Below are 19,119 nucleotides of genomic sequence, written 5' to 3'. Positions count from 1 at the left end.
TTCCTGACCAATAAATTAACTGTGTCAAATCAATTTACATGCATCAACTGCATGTGTTTTGTGAAGATTTCAGTAGATGATTGCGATCACAAATTAAAAAGCAGGTGGAGGGTGTGGACATAATGATCAGTACCTAAGTGGAAGGGAGGAGAACCTGGATGGTTACTAGCACCTTAAGGAGTGAGAGAGGACAGCAGCTTCTCAAACAAGTACAGGGACGACACCAGCATAAAGAAAAAAGTAGGCTTCATGCCAGAAGGGTTCCAGTGGAAGGAGATAAAACCCGGTGACAGAAAGTCCCTCCTACCTGTTTCTACCTTTAAGGGCCAAACTGTAATATCACAGGAAAACAGATTGGGGAAAGACAGCATTGGTCCATTGGGAAGGGCTTCACTTAAACTATGACAAGACCAGTGTCCTGCTGAATCACATAACTAGGGTTGCTGAAAGTGTTTTAAACTGATGAGTGGAAAGGAAGTTTCAATGAAGGTTCAATGAAGGGAAGTTTTTAAAAAAAAAGAAATTTTAAAAAAAGAGACAGCAGAGGTGCTGAGGAAGGGTCACCTGACCCAAAATGTTAAGTCTGGTTTCTCCCCACAGATGCTGCCAAAGCTGCTAAGCTGAATTGAGGTATGGACAAAATATGGAAGACAGTTGGAATGAATGTATCTTTTTTAGATTGGAAAGACATAACTAGTGGAGTGACACAGGGATCAGTTCTTGGACTTCAATTATTTACAATTTATATTAATAACTTAGAGGAGAGGGCAGAGTGAAATGTATCCAAATTTGCTGATGATACCAAATAAGAGGAGGGTATGTTGCAATGAGGACACAAGAAATCTGCAAGAGGATATGGATAGTTGAGTGAGTGGGCAAATGTTTCCATATGGATTTTAAAGCAGGCAAATGTAGGCCATGCACTTTGGTAGAAAGGATCAAAAGACAGCCTAGTATTTAAATGGACACACATTCCAACAAATGCAGTGCAGAGGAGCCTGGGTGTTCTTGTACATGAAGCACAAAGTCAGAACGCAGGTGCAGAAAGTAATCAAAGCAGCAAATGGAATTTTGACATTTACTGCGAGGAGTTTCAAGCTTAAAAATAGGCAAGTCTTGTTACAACGGCACAAGATGTTGGTGAAGTTGCACCTGGAGTACTATGTACAATTGTAGTCCCTGTGCTTAAAGGATGTCCTGCCATTACAGGTACTTTAAAAAGAGATTCACAAAGCTGACTCCTGGAATGAAGCTGTTGACTTATCACAAATGGTTAAACAAGTTAGAGTTTTATGCATCACAGTTTAGAAGAATAAAGGGTGACCATCTTGAAACATACAAGACTCTTAGGAGGCTTGACAGGGTACAGGTTGAGATGTTTCCACAAGTGGGGGAAATGAGAATATAGTTAAAGATTGAGGAGACATTCATTTAAAACTGAGGATACAAAGGAATTTATCCAGTCAGAGGGTAGTGATTGTCCAAAATTCTCTAAGCCAGAGAGTTGTGGAGCTAGGAACATAAAGGGTTTAAAGAGGCGATCAATAGATTTTTGAAATATCAAGAGGTTATTAAGCAGTAGAGCTGATTTGAGGGGTTACACACAGTATACTCCTGCTCCTATTTATGTTCTTAACTAAGAGCAAGAGAAAGATAAGGATAATAGCCAATTACAGGCCAAACATATAAGCATTAAACTAATTTAAAATTGAAATAAACTATTATTGTACCTCTCCGTTGACATTTGTGTTGTTGTAAATCCTTGAGAATGGCTTTTTAAAGTCACAATGCCCAAAAATTCTGATATATGATTCATCGCCAATCATGTTATGTGTAACAAGATCACAAACTTCTTGTACTCGTGGGCAATGCACCTGATTAAGGAAAAATGAGAAAATAAAACCAGAAATCACAATATCTTCTTACTTATTAAAGAGAATTTTAATTGGAAACAGGATTATGAATGAACACACGAGCAGGCAATAAATTAAGAAGAAAGCACTTTTCATGACTTCAAGATATCCCATTGTGTTCTGCAGTGAGCTAATTATTTATCCTCCATGTGTAGTCTACACATAATGTATACAAATGCTGCACTTAACTTGACAAAGCAAGCCCCTACAACAACACAGGCAACCTACTAGTTAGGGGTGTTATCTAATAGATTCACATTGGGTAACAAAATTCCCTGATCCCCGTCAAACGTACCTTTGGATATGGGATCATTTTTATGTTCCTCTCTGAAAGGGATCTGGGTGTACAGGTCATTGAAAAAGTGGCTACGCAGATGGAAAAGGTAGTCAACAAGGCATATGGCATGCTTGCCTTCATCGGCTGGGCAGCGAGTTTAAAAATTGGCAGGTAATGTTGCAGCTTTATAGAACCTTAGTTAGGCCGCATTTGGTTTATTGTATTCAATTCTGGTCGTCACACTACCTGAAGGATGTGGCGGCTTTGGAGAGGGTACAGGAAAGATTTACCAGGATGTTGCCTGGTATGGAGGGCATTAGCTATGAGGAGATATTGGAGAAACTTGGGTTGTCTCACTGGAATGACCGAGGTTAAGGGGGGAACTGATAGAGGTCTACAAGATTATGAAGGGCATGGACAGACTGGACAGTCAGAAGCTTTTTCCTGGGGTGGAAGAGTCAGTTACCAGGGGCCATAGGTTTAAGGTGCGAGGGGCAAAGTTTAAAGGTGATGTAAGAGGCAAATTTTTTTTACACAGAGGGCGGTGGATGCCTGGAACTCGCTCCCGGGGGAGGTAGTGGAAGCAGATACAATAGTGACTTTTAAAGAGCATCTTGACAAATATATGAATAGGATGGGAACAGAGGGATACGGTCCCCAGAAGGGTAGGGGGTTTTAGTTGTGACGGGCAGCATGTTGGTGCAGGCTTGGAGTGCCGAAGGGCCTGTTCCTGTACTGTAATTTTCTTTGTTCTTTGAAAGCAGGAAGGATCTCAGTTTAAAATTTCATTCAAAAGACAGCACTCTGAAACGTAGCATACTGGTTGCTCAACACATGAACCATTCTACATTGAAGTGTCTCGTTACATTATGTAATCAAATCACTGGAATGCAGTTTGATCCCATGCCTTTGATGAATTAGTGAAGAGACTGGATTAATAGATCATAGCAACCTCTCTCTCAACGTTGGAAAAACTACAGAACTGGTCATTGACTTCAAAAAAAAAGGAGAACACCATGCCTATATCAATGGAACTGAGGTTGAGAGGGTGGAGAGCATCAAGTTCTTAAGAGTGACGATAATGGACAACCTGTCCTGGACTTCCCACGTAGATGTGACAGTCAAGAAGGCACAACAATGCCTCTTGTTCCTCAGGAAATCTGGCATGTCCGTAAAGACCCTCACCAACTTCTACAGATGCACTACTGAAAGCATACTATCTAGGTGCATAATGGACCCTATGGCAACTAGTCTTCCCAGGACCCTAAAAAAAGTACAGAAGGTGGTGTACACAGACCAGACCAGACCAGACCATCACAGAAGCCAATCTTCCATCCACAGGCTCCATTCACACAGCTCACTGTCGTGGAAGGCTGCCAAAATCAGAGACCCATTGCACCCCGCAATGATCTCCTACAACCTCTTCCTTCAGGGAGAAGATACAGAAACCTGAACACACACCAGTAGATTCAGGAACAGCTTCTTCCCAGCTGCTACTCGACTGATCAATAGACTCTCTAGTTTCAAATAATGCTGATCTTGCTAACGTTGATCCTGCCCAGCGCATGCCCTGTGCAGTGCAACCTGTAGGTTTCTGTCTAAGTCTTTTTACAACCTCTGATCTGCACATCCTTGCTTACTATGACCTGCCTGTACTGCTTGTAAACAAAGCTTTTCATCATACTTCGGAAAACGTGACAATAAATCAATCAAACGGCTTAAGCGGTATTGTAACATTCAAAATGCTAAAAGTCTTCTGGTTAGATTTTCCCTGCGGGCTTCCAAACCTGCCACTGAACACAAAAAAAGAGTAGTGTGAAAACAGTTATTCAATGTAAGTTTTTTTAAAAATCAGTGGCCAATTAGCAGTTTAAAAACCAAAAGAACTGCGGTTGCTGTAAATCAGGAACAAAAACAAAGCTGCTGGAAAAGCTCAGCAGGTTTGGCAGCATCCGTGAAGGAAAAAACCGAGTTAATGTTTTGGGTCCAGTGACCCTTCCTTTCTGAGGAAGGGTCACCAGACCTGAAACGTTAACTCTTTTTTTCCTTCACAGATGCTGGTAGACCTGCCAATTAGCAGTTAACAGGTGCTGTTCAATTCAGGACAGCAGGTGGGTTCCTGAAGCTGGATGGCCAATCAGATTAATCTAGCTTGAAAACAGTAGGAGAAAGCCATGGTACATAATTGAGGAAAGGGTGCTTCAAAAAGGAGTCGCGTTCTCGCAAGAATTTTATAAATGTAGAATAACAATGCTCTTTACAGCCAAATGACAATAGTGATCAGGAAACTGATTTTACAAGGTGGCCTGTGGATGCTCTATAGCTAAACCTCCACTGCACTGGTGCCTTGATTTGCTGCTTCCACACTTGTCAACCTCCTTTCATGGGTCTTAAGTAGCTGTTAATTAAGCAGTTACGAGCCAGTTGTGGACAGATAGTCTTGCCATACCCCATATGGAGCTTAGCGAACTAACATTTGCTGGAGGTGCCATTTTCAGTACTTGCCTATCTCTATCCTTCATTCCAGCACAGGCTAAAAATCCAACCCAAGAAAATCAAAAACCAGAAAGCCACTTTGCATAGAAACTTGTCAGATAATAGTTACTTATTAAGCAAATCTCTTGTCTTGCAGGTCACGCTTAATTGTAAAATACCGTATTTTATAATGCATTCTGCATTTCCATTAGTGCTTTCAGGATTAATTCACACATCCATTATTGCTAGAAAACTATAAATAAGTAGCACTGACCATATATTTTCAGGAAGTGAGGCCTGCTCCAGATAGGGGAACCTTTTCAGCTAGGAATGGAGCAATTCTTCAAATAGTGACTTCAAAAGGAGCAGTCTTCCTTGTTAGCTCTCATCATTAGCATCCTAGACACGTTGAATGGATGTTTGCAATAATTGTAGAACCTTACAAAAGGAGTACGACTATAAGGAATAGGAACAGGAGTAGGCTGTTCAGCCCCTTGATTCTGCTCCACCATTCAATAGGATCATGGCTGATCTGACATTCCTCACATCCAAGAAGCATTCCAGTAATGACTGTTCTCATTGTTTAACTGACTTGCTGACCTAAATATAATCTCTGGTCAAGCAACCAGCACACAATACAAAATCATGCATTCACTGCAGCAAAATCAATCATACTTTTTTTTCTAAAATGGATGGCAGAGGAATGTTAAGCTGTGCAGATCATGATTCTGTTAGTCGTTATTGTACCATTGATGGTAATAGCAGCAGACTTCAATCATTTTTTAAATTATTATTTAAATACGGGATGTAAACCTCATTGTCAAGGATAACTTTTACTGCACATATATCCCAATTGTTCCTGAATTGTAGTGAGCCATTTTCTTGAACTATTCATGTCTGTGTGGTAGACTGTAGGTGCATCCACAATGCAATTTAGTGTACTTTATTTGATATGACTAAGTATTTTCTAAGGGCATTCCAGAGACCAGTTAAGAGTTAACCACGCTGCTTTGGGTTTGGTGTAACACATAGGCCAGACGATAAAGATAATAGTCTTCCTTTCCTGAAATACATTAGTGAGCCAGATGGGTTTTTATGACAATTCAGTAGTTTCACAATCATTATTAATGAAACTAGCATTTTATTCCACTTCATGATCTACCATGGATTATGAATCACGTATTATGCTTGTACTCTGGAAAGGATTTTTAGATACGTTTCAAATTTCTAGACTGGTTATGTACAACAAAACTTGTTTGCATCAGGTACATGCATTGGAAAGATTACTTACATCATGTACGATTTCAGTTCCATTGTACAACTTCACCTTTAGCTGTATAGAAAGGAATGTTTGGTTAGAGTTGATTTTCTAAGTTGATTACACACAGATTGGTTTAAGTGAAAAACAAGCCATAGACCTGGATGAATTTGACATATATTCTCTTTACATTTTTAAAGATAGAATCCATACAGTGTGGAAACAGGCCACTCAGCCCATCAAGTCCACACCAACCTGCTGAAGGGCCATCCGACCCAGAACCACACTCCTACCCTATGCACGTAACCCCACATTTCCTAAAGCTAACCCACCTACCTATGCATTCCTGGACACTATGGGCAATTTTGCACAGCCAATCCACTTAACCTGCACACCTTTGGACTGTGGGAGAAAACCACAGCACTGGAAGGAAACCCACACAAACATGGGGAGAGAATGTGCAAACTCCACACAGACAATTGCCCGAGGCTGAAATCAAATGCAGGTTCCTGGTGGAGGCAGCAGCACTAACTGCTGAGCCACCATGCTGCCCATCTATTTTGCAATTCTCTTTCTCTCAAGAGATAAGTTGTACCTTGTTTATGTAGTTGCCTCCGCTTTCAGTAGTGTTACATTCTGTGTAAGGGATGTACTTCAAGTAGAAATGTGTTTCATTACTGTTTCCTTTGCAATTATCATCCAGTAGTGTTATTTCCTGAATTGGCTTCTGTAAAGAGTGGAAGTAAATGGAAAATAAAAAACACTCAAATTTTAATACACAAACCCAGGATCGATAAAAACTAATGCAACTACATGGTAGCAATGAGAAACACGTTTTCCTTGAGGATTCCCCATCACTGTACTCAGCTGTGTCTGTCCCATTTGCTGCACCTTTCTAGTCACTCTCAATAGGATCCTGCCCACAAATTCACCATCCACCTATGAGCTACTGGATTCAACAAAAATTATCCTCTACAATTTCTACCATTTCCAGTATCATACCACCAAATACATCTTCCCTTTTCCCCCTCAGCATTCGAAAAATTACTTAGCTAACACCTCCTGTCAGTAAACATATTCTGACCTTCCATTTGCCATTTTAATGGCACTCCACTTTCACTGTACACACACTATCGTCATGATAAAAGCTCAATGCAGGCTTGAGGAATATTATCTCATATTACAGTTAGGGGCTTTACACTCTTTGACCGAGATCAATAAGTTCAGTTCCCAGATCAACAATTTCAGCTCAGAACCACAGCATCTGTTGCTTTGGACTGTGGTTGATGGCAATTATTTTGATACTTCATTTACATTTCCCACTACCATTTTCTTTCACTTTTTTTTGTTTGCCATTTTTGTTCTTTCCTTATTTTCCCTCTTGCCTTTGTGTCTATTTAAAACTCGTTACATCTCTATCCTTCTCCAGATCTAATGAAAGGTCAACTTGAAATGCTAACTCTATGGCAGTTTTAATTTTATGTGTCAGCAGAACTGGCAAGAGTCCCGCAACATGGCGAATTAAATGGATCCTTAACTGAATAGTGGCAGGTCTTCCCCAGGAATCAAGAAACTCTAGGGAAGAAGTCCCATCCTCCAACAGGTAGAGTCTCTCAATACTCATCGGTACCAAAGAGGTGAAGTGCTCCAAGCGGCTGAAAGCAATTTGCCATGATTTTCTACTTAGGTTTCCCATGTGACAACAAACAGGTCATCCCAATGTTCTGTTAATTACTGACTTATGGGCCTCAACTGATAACAAGTTGGGAAGGATCAGACGACGGCCATCCAAGTGCATCCCTACCCAATGTTAATTTTGCTGGGTGATGGGAAGGCAGCAAGGTGCCCACCTGTCAACCTCCTACCTAATTAAAAGCCCTCCTTCTATCAAATTCTCCTTGATGAAGGGCATTAAATTCCACTGTTTCATTGTCCAGTGGATGCCAACAACTGGCAAAATTTTCTGTTGTTACTTCAGATGTGCAGTATTTAGTTTTTGAGAGAAATATAGTTGAGCTGAAAGCTAGATAAATTTAGTTTTTTGGAATATTACGTTTGAATAATTAATAAAAATTATGCTAATTAAAACTAATTATTTAGAGTGGGGATAAAATTAAATATCTTATGTAACTAAATGATGCAATTTTCTGAGAAATCTGTAAATGGTTGAGCAGCCTGCTTATTTATTCAATTCAGGGTCCTACACAACATAAAAATTAATTTTAATTTTACTGCAATATGCAGGAACAAGTTGACAGTATGTGGGAATTAAAAAGCCCACACATTTGTATCAGGCAACATACAGATGAACAGTGACCCTTAAAAGGGACTCTGGTAGCTATTAAAGAAAAGTCCCATGGTATTTCTTGAAATTTTATGGTCCAAAAGGAGCTGAATTACATGGCTTGCTTTAGACCCAAGCCAGTTTTGAAGTCAGCCAATAATCTGCCCTCTGTCTTCCCACAGCTGGCAAAGTACATGTGCCAAACAAGCGCCCAACTGCAACCTCCAAAACAAAATCCCACCGCCTCTGTACTTATTGAGTCCAATCTAATACCTACTTATTGGAAGATGGTATACTTGACAGTTACCTTCCCATCTTTGCTAACAATGATTTCCATCTCTGATTCTCCACAGTGAACAGATTTAACATAGTTGTCTAGAGACTCCGATTGCAGCACAGACGTATGGACATCATTTGCTGTATAGAAAAGATAAATATTTCATAGTCAACTATATTGTTTTTGAAATAATTCCCTTTGCCACAACTTGCACCCACTGCCACCTGGAAACAAACTCGTACAAGTACAAAATGAGAGAAAGTAATACATACTGAGCATAAAACGTATTAAAATATTTAAAGTGACATTCTGATCTTTTTCCAAAAAAAGAGACGTCCACAGACATAACTGCAAAGAATCATTTACCTCAACTTAAATTCAAACTTTTCAAGTAATAATATTATAAACCTTCATCACACAGGGAAGAAAAAGACCAAGCAGTTTCTACCTTCGGAGAAAGTTCAGATGAAATGAGGTTGGTGACCATAGTTGACACAACTGCGTGATGTTCCATCTTGGGGGTCACATTTTTCTTTTTTCTTACCCATCACCTTTAATTTCACTCCTGGTGTTTGACCAGGTTTTTGCTAAAACTAATTTCCACAGCCACATCACATTCCTCAGTGACTGCCTCTGGCTCAAATTTATCCCACGTGGATTCTAACTCAAGTTTCATCCTTTGTGCTTTGAATCCACTCAGGATCATAAGTATCTTCGCGATGTTCAATGTTCCACAGACAGCTGCTCTCGCCACTTCCTGAGATCCACACTCAGTACCACTCGTCGTCATATGCAACAACCTCTCTCTCCAACTGCATCACATCATGCTGACTCAGGCCTGCGCCACTCCCCAGTTCCACCTCATCCTCTGGTTCAATCGACATACTAACAAGAATTTTTTACTTTTCCTTCCAAACATCAAGGCACACAAGATGCAATAACTTAGAGATACCCAAGGTCCTCCAGAACGTACCTCCCCTCCCCTCCCTTTCCCTCTGATTCCATCCCCTCCCTGAACCCCACCTCCTGTCGTGTATTCACCAACACTCCTGACCTTCCGCTCTCTGATGCCAAATGTTTTGTACTCAGCAAAGGTTTCAGTTTTATCCCTGTGTCCCCACGTTAATGAATTTCGGGCACATGACATTGAACTCTTCTTCCATCGCCTTTGCCTCCATGCCCATTTCTTTGGGCAAGAGTCCTCTCACCATTCCAGAGACCCCTCTGTCCACTTCCAACACTCTCCTTCCACTTGGACCCCTTCCTCTGGCCTTTTACTTGCACTCAACCTGTTCATTGAAAACTGCTGATGGGACATAGGTCGCCTCAATTTCACTATCCCTACCCCCGATCCATTCCAACCTATCCTCCTGGGAACTGACCACAATCCATGCTCTCAGATCCAACCCTGACTTTGTAATTATGCCTGCTGATAAGGGTGATGCTGTTGTTGTCTGGTGGACTGATCTCTACATTGCAGAGGCCAGCTCTCTGATACCTCCTCCCATTTCCCCTGGACCACAAACCTACTATGTAACATCAGCCAACTGTGTCTACTACGGTTACAACCTCATTTCATCTGGTGATTCCCGCATCACCACCCTTCCACTGTCTCTAGTTTCTACCTTTGCTGTCTTGGACGTATCCTCAGCATCACTTTCAAGAGAAAGCTCACCAAACCAGAAATCTTTCAGCATGTTAATTCTATCAACTTAGACTCATTGCTAAGCCACTGGCACCTGCAAAAATCTGCTCACATTAATTAAACGGGTGACAGCAATATATACAAAGATCTTCAAAAGATCTAGTCAATGGGTTACAACCTCTTTGGGGTCTATTCCTCCACTCCAAGGATATCTTCATATCTCACTTGCAAGTAGCAGACAATGACACTGACAACTGGGAAAGTGTAGTTTATGGTCATAACCTCTGGAGGCTGACTGTTTGAAAAGGCGTCAGAACAGTAGAGCAGAAACAAAAGAAAGAGAAGGCTGAAAAGTGACTTAGAGAAAACAAAGGACATCAAATCATGTTTTTTCCCAGCCCACTGTATTCCTCTGGGTGGGAAGTGCCCTGCAAGTGGAGTTTGAGTGGTACCAAGTGATGTTTAGCACAGTTACCATCGTGGCAGAAACCATCGTCTTGTGAGTTAGAAGTACTCACTTTACTCACAAAACGTAAAGTACTTTGACTCATACAGTAAGTTTTGAAAGTAACTATATAAATGCATGAACAAAAATAAAGTTGCTGGAAAAGCTCAGCAGGTCTGGCAGCATCTGTGAAAGAAAAAAACAGAGTTAATGTTTTGGGTCTGAGGAAGGGTCACCGGACCCCAAACGTTAACTCTGTTTGTTCCTTCACAGATGTGCCAGACCTGCTGAGCTTTTCCAGCAACTTTGTTTTTGTTCATGCATTTACAGCATCCGCAGTTCTTTCGGTTTTTATATAAATGCATGTCTTTTTAAAAACAAAAAGTCCTCCAATATGCCTGCACTTCTCTAATTCTGGCTCTTCAGCATCCCAGAGTTCAAATTGTGCTGCAACTGGCAGTCACACAAACAGTTGCTTCAGCTCAGACTTCTGGAATACCCTCTCTACACTCTGCCTCTCTCCCTTTCTTCCCCCTCCAGACTTTTCATAGAATCATACAGTGCAGAAGTCCTTCAGCCCATCGAGTCTGCACTGACATGCGAGAAACACTTGATCTTCAACCGAATCCCATTTACAGCACTTGGCCCATAGCCTCAAATATACCGAATGATATACCAAGTGCTTAAAAAGCTACTTTTTAAAAAGATATGAAATAATTCGCCTCCACCACCCTCCCAGACAGCACATTCCAGACTGTCACCACCCTTTGTGTAAAAAAGGTTTCCTTCCACACCACCGCACCCCCAACCCCATAAACCCAGAAAGCACAACTACACCTCTACTTCTTCAGGAAGCTAAGGAAATTCTGCATGTCCGTAAAGACACTTAGCAATTTTTATAGATGCACCATAGAAAGCATTCTATCTGGATGCATCACAGCTTGGAACATCAACTGCTCTGCCCAGAACCATAAGAAAGTACAGAATTGTAAACACAAAGCAGTCTGTCACGCAAGCCACCTTCCATCCACTGATTCCATCTATATTTCTCTCTGCCTCAGGAAAGCAGCCAACATAATCAAAGAACCCTCCAATGCTGGTTATAATCTCTTCCAACCTCTTCTGTCAGGCAGAAGATACAAAAGCTTAAACATACTTACCATCGGATTCAAGGACAGCTTATTCCCTGTTATTAGGCTTCTGAAGCCATGTCATTGCATACCTCGTTCTGTATTATTACCCTTATCCACTTCGTATGGTATGATCTGCCTGTACTGCATGCAAAACAAAGCTTTTCACTGCACCTAGGTACACATGACAATAATAAATCAATTCCAAAAAAGTAAACGACCTTGCCCTTCGCCCTAACTTGTGTCCCCCTGTGACTGACCCTTTGACTAAGGGAAACAGTTGCTACACATCCACACTGCCAATGCCCCTCAATCTTGTACACCTCAATCAAATTGCCCTCAGTCTTCTCTGCTCCAACAAAAATAACCCAAACCTATCCAACCTTTCTTCAGAACTTAAATTTCTATCCCAGCCAGTATCCTGGTGAATCTCCTCTGCAGCCCCTCCCTGTGCAAGCACATCCTTTCTGTAACGTGGCAACCAGAACTGCACATCAAACTCAAGTTGTGGTCTCAAGTTCTATACAACTCAAACATGACTGCCTTGTTTTTGTAACTAGGCCTCAACTGATAACAGCAAGTGCCCTACGTGCCTTTTTCACCATCCTCCTAACACTCTCCAAGGTCCCTTTGTTCCACAGAACTTCACAATGTCATGCTGTTCATTTGACAAGGAAGTATCCAATTACTCCTTCCAAAGTGCATCACCTCTCACTTTTCAGGGTTAAATTCCATCTGCCACTCATCTGCCCATTTGACCTTCCTGTTTATATCTTCTCGCAGCCCAAGACACAATCTCACTGGAAACCACCGAATCAATTTTTGTGTCATCCATAAACTTACTAACACAACTCCTCATACAGTCATAGAGATGTACAGCATAGAAACAGATCCTTCAGTCCAATTCATCCATGTCAACCAGATATCCTAAATTAATCTAGTCCCATTTGCCAGCATTTGGTCCATATCCCTCTAAACCCTTCCTATTCATATACCCATCCAGATGCCTTTAAAATGTTGTAATTGTACCAGCCCCCACCACTTCTTCTGGCAGCTCATTCCATACATACACCACCCTCTGCATGAAAATGTTGCCCCTTAGGTCCCTTTTAAATCTTTCCTCTCTCATTTTAAACATATGCCCTCCAGTTTTGGACTCCCCCACCACAGGGAAAAGACCTTGTCTAATTACCTTAGATGTGCCCTCATGATTTTATAAGCCTCTAAGGTCACCCCTCAGCCTGACGCTCCAGGGGAAATAGCCCCAGCCTATTCAGCCTCTCCCAATAGCTCAAACCCTCCAACGCTGGCAACATTTTCATAAATCTTTTCTGAACCCTTTCAAGTTTCACAACATCCTTCCTATAGCAGGGAGACCAGAATTGCACACAGTATTCCAAAAGTGGCCTCACCGATGTCCTGTACAGCCACAGCATGACATCCCAACTTCTCGGTTTGTTTATATAAATAACGAATAATGGGGGACAAAGAACAGATCCTGTGGTACACCATTAGACACTAGGTTCCAGTCACTAAAGCGGCCATCAGTAATCACTCTCTGTCTCCTACAATTGAGCCGATTTTGAATCCAACTTTATTAAAATACCCTGTATCGCATGTGCATTTGCCTTCTTGTTAAGTTTCCTGTGTGGAACTTTGTCAAAGGCTTTGCTAAAATCCATATAAACTACATCAACCCTCATCTATACACCTGGTCGCCACTTCAAAAAAAAAAAAAAATTTCAATCAAATTTGTTTAAAATCCATTTCCCTTACCAAGCAGTTGCTCAAATGACCTAACATCTCCTTGTGTGGTTTGCAGCCATATTTTGTTTTACGATTGTTCTCTAAAATAGCATTGGGACACATTCTTATCACAAGTCACTATATAAATAATCATCATAGAATCCCTACAGTGTGGAAACAGGTCCTTCGACCCAACAAGTCCACACCGACCCTCAGAGCATCCCACCCAGACCCATCCCCCTATAACCCACCTAATCTACACATCCCCCAACACTACGGGCAATCTTCCGTCGCCAATCCACCAAGCCTGCACATTTTTTGGACAGTGAGAGGAAACCGGAGCACGTGGAGGAAACCCACGCAGACACGGGGAGAACGTGCAAACTCCACACAGACAGTCGCCTGAGGGTGGAATTGTACCCGGGTCCCTGGTGCTGTAAGGCAGCAGTGCTAACCACTGAGCCACCTTGCCACCCCAAACGGGGCTATCTTTTCAATTCTCAATCTGTAGGAACCATTCCAAAATCTACTGCATTTGAAAGATGATCAATCTTTCCATAACCTCCGTGGCCATTCCTTTCAACACTCCGGGATGTGGATTATAGGTACAGGGGTTCAGTCAACTTTTATTCCTACCAAATAAAACATTGGAAAAATTAAACTAATTTCTTTCGGTCCATCATTATCACAAATTCCTTGGATCTCTTTTTCTGGAGATTTCTACTATCTTCCTCCATGAAGGCTGGAATAAAATTAATTAGTTTCTCTATCACTTCCCAGTTATAAATTCTCCTGTCTCTGCTTGCAACAGACCAACATTCATCTTTGCTGATATGTTCTTTTTACAAAACTATAGAAGTTTTTAAGAGTCTATTTTTATGAATCTTCTCATTCATATGCATATTCTATTCTTTACCAGTTTCTTGTTCTTACTTTGCTGAATTCTAAAATTCTCTCATCTCTCAGTGTGCTACTACTGTTTGACAATTTTATAAGTCTTCTCCTTTGATTTAATACAATTAATCATCAACCTCAACAGTTGACTTATTTCTCCTGTTGGGTTTTTATGCTTTAAGGGAGCGATTGTATATTTGTTCGCAGCCATATATTAGTTCTTTAAATATTAACCTTTGCCAGTCTAACACTGTACATTTAGAGGTATTTTCCCAATTTACCACAGCCAACTCGCCTCTTGCATGTTAATAGTTTCCTTTGTTTGGATACAAGATCCTAGTTTTGGGTTAAACGGCATCATTTGCAAACTTTATGGAAAATTCCATCATACTACAGTCATTCTGGCTTAAAATGTCTTCGACAAAATTAACTAACCCTTTCCTATTGCATAATTATGTAAAATAGCCTGTTCCTCGGTTAATTCCTCAACATAATGCTCTTAAAAAAAAAAAACCATCTCGCACACAATTAAGGATCTTGTCCTCCACAGAATTGTAGCATATTAGATTTATCCAGCTCAAAATGTACATTGAAGTCACTTATGATGTTATACTTGTTATTTGCATCTGATTTCCCGCATCCAACATTACCACTACTGTTTTTTACCATTAATGTTTACTGCATGTAAAAATGGTACAGCAATTATCATGGGGGATTTTAACCTACATATCGATTGGTCAAAACAGGTCGGTCATGGCAGCCTTGAGGAGGGGTTCATAGAATGCATCCGTGATAATGTCCTTGAACAATATGTAATGGAACCTACAAGAGAGCAAGCTATCCTAGATCTAGTCCTGTGTAATGAGACAGGAATAATTAATGATCTTACAGTTAGCGATCCTCTCGGAAGGAGCCATCACAGTATGGTCGAATTTAAAATACAGATGGAGCGTAAGAAGGTTAAATCCAGTACCAATGTCCTGTGCTTAAACAAAGGAGACTATGATGGGATGAGGGGGGAGTTAGGTAAGGTAAAATGGGAGCAAAAACTTTATGGTGGGTCAATTGAGGAACAGTGGAGGACTTCCAAAACAATTTTTCATAGTGCTCAGCAGAAGTATATTCCAGTGATAAGGAAGAACTGTAGGAAAAGAAATAGTCAGCCATGGATGTCTAAGGAAACAAAGGAAAGTGTCAGATTAAAAAAAAATAAAAAAGCAAAGATTAGTGGGGAAACTAGTAGACTAGGAAATCTTTAAAGGCCAACAGAAAGCCACAAAAAAAGTTACAAAGAAAAGTAAAATAGATTATGAGAGTAAACTAGCTCAAAATATAAAAACAGGCAGCAAAAGTTTCGATAAATATGTAAATCGTAAAAAGTGTGGCAAAGGTAAACATTGGTCCTTTAGAGGATGAGAAGGCCAATTTAATAACTGGGAATGAGGAAATAGCTGAGGCATTAAACAGTTATTTTGTGTCGGTCTTCACAGTGGAAGACAGAAATAACATGCCGAAAACTGATGGCAAGAAGGTTATAGCAGGTGAGGACCTAGAAACTATCACCACCACTAAGGAGGCAGTGCTGGTCAAGCTAATGGGGCTAAACATAGACAAGTCTCCTGGCCCTGATGAAATGCATCCCAGGGTACTAAAAGAGGTGATGGGGGAAATAGCAAATGCGCTAGTAATTATGTACCAAAATTCACTGGACTCTGGGGTGGTTCCAGCAGATTGGAAAACAGCCAATGTGACACCACTGTTTAAAAAGGGAAGTAGACAAAAAGCAGGTATCTATGGGCCAGTTAGCTTAACTTCGGTAGCGGGGAAAATACTTGAATCTATCATTAAGGAAGAAACAGCAAGACATCTGGATATAAATTCTCCCATTGGGAACACCCAGCATGGGTTCATGAAGGGTAGGTCATGTTTAACTAATTTGGTGGAATTCTTTGAGGACATTACTTGCATGGTGGACAATGGGGAACCTGTGGTGTAGTGTATCTGGATTTCCAGCAGGCATTTGACAAGGTGCCACAGCAAAGGCTGCTACAAGAGATAAAGTTGCACAGTATTACAGGTAATGTATTGGCATGGATAGAGGATTGGTTGACCAGTAGAAAGCAAAGAGTAGGGGTAAATGGGTGTTTTTCTGGTTGGCAGTCAGTGGCTAGTGGTGTGCCTCAGGGATCACTGTTGGGACCGCAATTGTTTACAATTTACATAGATGATTTGGAGTTGGGGACTAAGTGTGGTGTGTCAAAATTTGCAGATGACACGAAGATGAGTGGTAGAGCAAAGTGTGCAGAAGACACTGAAAGTCTGCAGAGGGATATAGATAGTCTAAGCGAGTGGGCAAAGGTCTGGCAGATGGAGTAGAATGTTGATAAGTGCGAGGTCATCCATTTTGGTAGGAATAACAGCAAAATGGACTATGTTTTAAATGGTAAAAAAATGCAGCACGCAGCTGTGCAGAGGGACTTGGGTGTCCTTGTGCATGAATCGCTAAAAGTAGGATTGCATGTGCAGCAGGTAATTAAAAAGGCAAATGGAATTTTGTCTGTCATTGCTAGAGGGATGGAGTTTAAAAGCAGGGAGGCTATGCTGCAGCTGTACAGGGTCCTGGTGAGGCCACACCTGGAGTACTGTGTGCAGTTTTGGTCTCCTTACTTGAGAAGGGATATACTAGCACTGGAGGGGGTGCAGAGGAGATTCACTCGGTTGATTCCAGAGTTGAGAGGGTTGGACTACGAGGAAAGACTGAGTAGGCTGGGATTATACTCATTGGAATTCAGAAGAATGAGGGGAGATCTTATAGAAACATAGAAGATTGTGAGGGGAATAGATAAGGTGGAGGCAGGGAGGTTGTTTCCACTAGCAGGTGAAACTAGGACTAGGGGGCATAGCCTCAAAATATAGGGAAGCAGATGTAGGACCGAGGTCAGGAGGAACTTCTTCACCCAAAGGGTTGTGACTCTGTGGAATTCCCTGCCCAGTGATACGGTTGAAGCTACCTCGCTGAATGTGTTTAAGGCAAGGCGAGATAAATTTTTGAACAGTAAAGGAATTAGGGGTTATGGTGTGCGGGCGGGTAAGTGGAGCCGAGTCTCAAAAAGATCAGCCATGATCTTATTGAATGGCGGGCAGGCTCGAGGGGCCGGATGGCCTACTCCTGCTCCTCGTTCTTAGTTTGATGGCCTATAAACAATTCTTAGTGGCTTCCTATGGTGTTTCTTAACTTCACCTTAACATATTTAAAGCTTTTTCTGACTGAAGGTCCTCCCTCACTAATGTAGCGACACCATCTCTTATCAGCCCTACCACACCCTCTTTTACTTTTAGTCAATCTTTATCAAATATCAAATATCCTTGAACATTCAGTTCTCAGCCTTTGTCTATGTGCAGCCACATCTCTGCAATGGCAATTATAATAACCATTTTATTCTACTTGTGCAATCAAGTCACATAACTTGTCTATGCTATGTGCATTCAGTTAGATAGCCTTCAATTCTGCCTTCATAATATCATTCCATGTTTTTGATTATTGTTCTTTGCTAACAGAAATTGTGATGTAAAAATTCTGAGGCAGACTACCATCTCAGCTGCACCTTAACCACTGTAGTACAAAGAGTGTCTATAGGACAATAAGGACTATTCACTGACATAGCAGCTTATGGCTCTGGTTCACAAGCCACATTCAAGACATTGATAATGCCACAAGACCTTCTGAAGCAATTGCCTGAACTACTGCAAAGCAGTTTTCCAGTACTTGGCTGAATAGGTCACAAGAACTGTCATGATGGACTGCACTGGCACAAAATTGCCATCGTGAGGGTATGATCCTTGTCACTATGAGGAGGGAGAGGAAACCTGTGTGTGTGCGTGCGTTGTGTGGGCGCATGTTGCTGGGGGAGGGGTGCGGAATCCTCAAGAACTCTTTTCTGTCTGTGGTACTACATACACAAGAAACTGAAGAATGATATTAACAACAGGAAAACAATTCCATTTCACTAACAGCCCTACACTCATTTATTCTCTTTCTCTGGCAATGAGCATTACATTGTCCCCTGTCCACAATGCAACAGATAAAAGCCAACTGTCACAACTCACTGGGATAGTATGCTGGAAGTGAAGCCCCTCTCTTCCTGGAGTTGTCACAAAAGTTAAATATTTTATAAAAGCGTGCAAAGTTCCCCAATTTACCTCATTTCCAAACCCAGGTTACAAAGCTTTCTATAGGTTTCTGAAATGAACAAGAAATATTGTTTACTGCAAGTAACTAGGCTCAAACTACAGGTGAATTGTTATAAACTGTTGACATATAATACTTTGAATTCAAACCCTAACCCCCTTATAAATTCACTTTACACACAGACAGGCTGAAATACAGTAAGGGAAGAAAGCACACAGACGGAGGAAGAACTGGAGAGACAGTTCACTAGTCTTTGTTCACAATTTCTGGCGAGTGGTTTCTTGCTGATCTGAAAGTTTCTTCCTTGCTTTCCTTTTCTTAATGACTTACTGATTTGCAAGAGGAACAGGATGGCGGGTTCACTCATGAAACGTCTCTGATTTATCAGTTAAAAGTCACAGCTTACAACAACTGCTGAAGGAAAGATTATCTGGATTTCTTCAGGCTTAAAGTGAGTGGCAGGCAGGCAGGCAGGCAGGCAGGCAGGCAGGCAGGCAGGCAGGCAGGCAGGCAGGCAGGCAGGCAGGCAGGCAGGCAGGCAGACAGACAGACAGACAGACAGACAGACAGACAGACAGACAGACAG

The 19,119-nt window shown here is 41.3% G+C and overlaps 1 protein-coding gene across 2 annotated transcripts in view; it reads right to left on the bottom strand.

The window, feature by feature from the left end:
- Window positions 1–19,119, bottom strand: part of LOC109936100 — a 129,346-nt gene that overhangs the window by 35,696 nt on the left and 74,531 nt on the right. For both annotated transcript variants that reach the window (XM_048613611.1, XM_048613612.1), the window contains 4 exons: window positions 8,515–8,624; window positions 6,519–6,650; window positions 5,957–5,998; window positions 1,731–1,874 (listed from right to left, as the gene is read on the bottom strand). In XM_048613611.1, coding sequence (XP_048469568.1) covers window positions 1,731–1,874; window positions 5,957–5,998; window positions 6,519–6,650; window positions 8,515–8,624 — 428 coding nt within the window. The remainder of the gene's footprint in view (window positions 1–1,730; window positions 1,875–5,956; window positions 5,999–6,518; window positions 6,651–8,514; window positions 8,625–19,119) is intronic.

The sequence above is a fragment of the Rhincodon typus genome, chromosome 28 (assembly GCF_021869965.1).
Source record: "Rhincodon typus isolate 14 chromosome 28, sRhiTyp1.1, whole genome shotgun sequence".
Classification (NCBI taxonomy): domain Eukaryota; kingdom Metazoa; phylum Chordata; class Chondrichthyes; order Orectolobiformes; family Rhincodontidae; genus Rhincodon; species Rhincodon typus.
The sequence above is the reverse complement of the archived record's forward strand: the minus strand, read 5'-3'. Positions and strand labels throughout refer to the sequence as shown.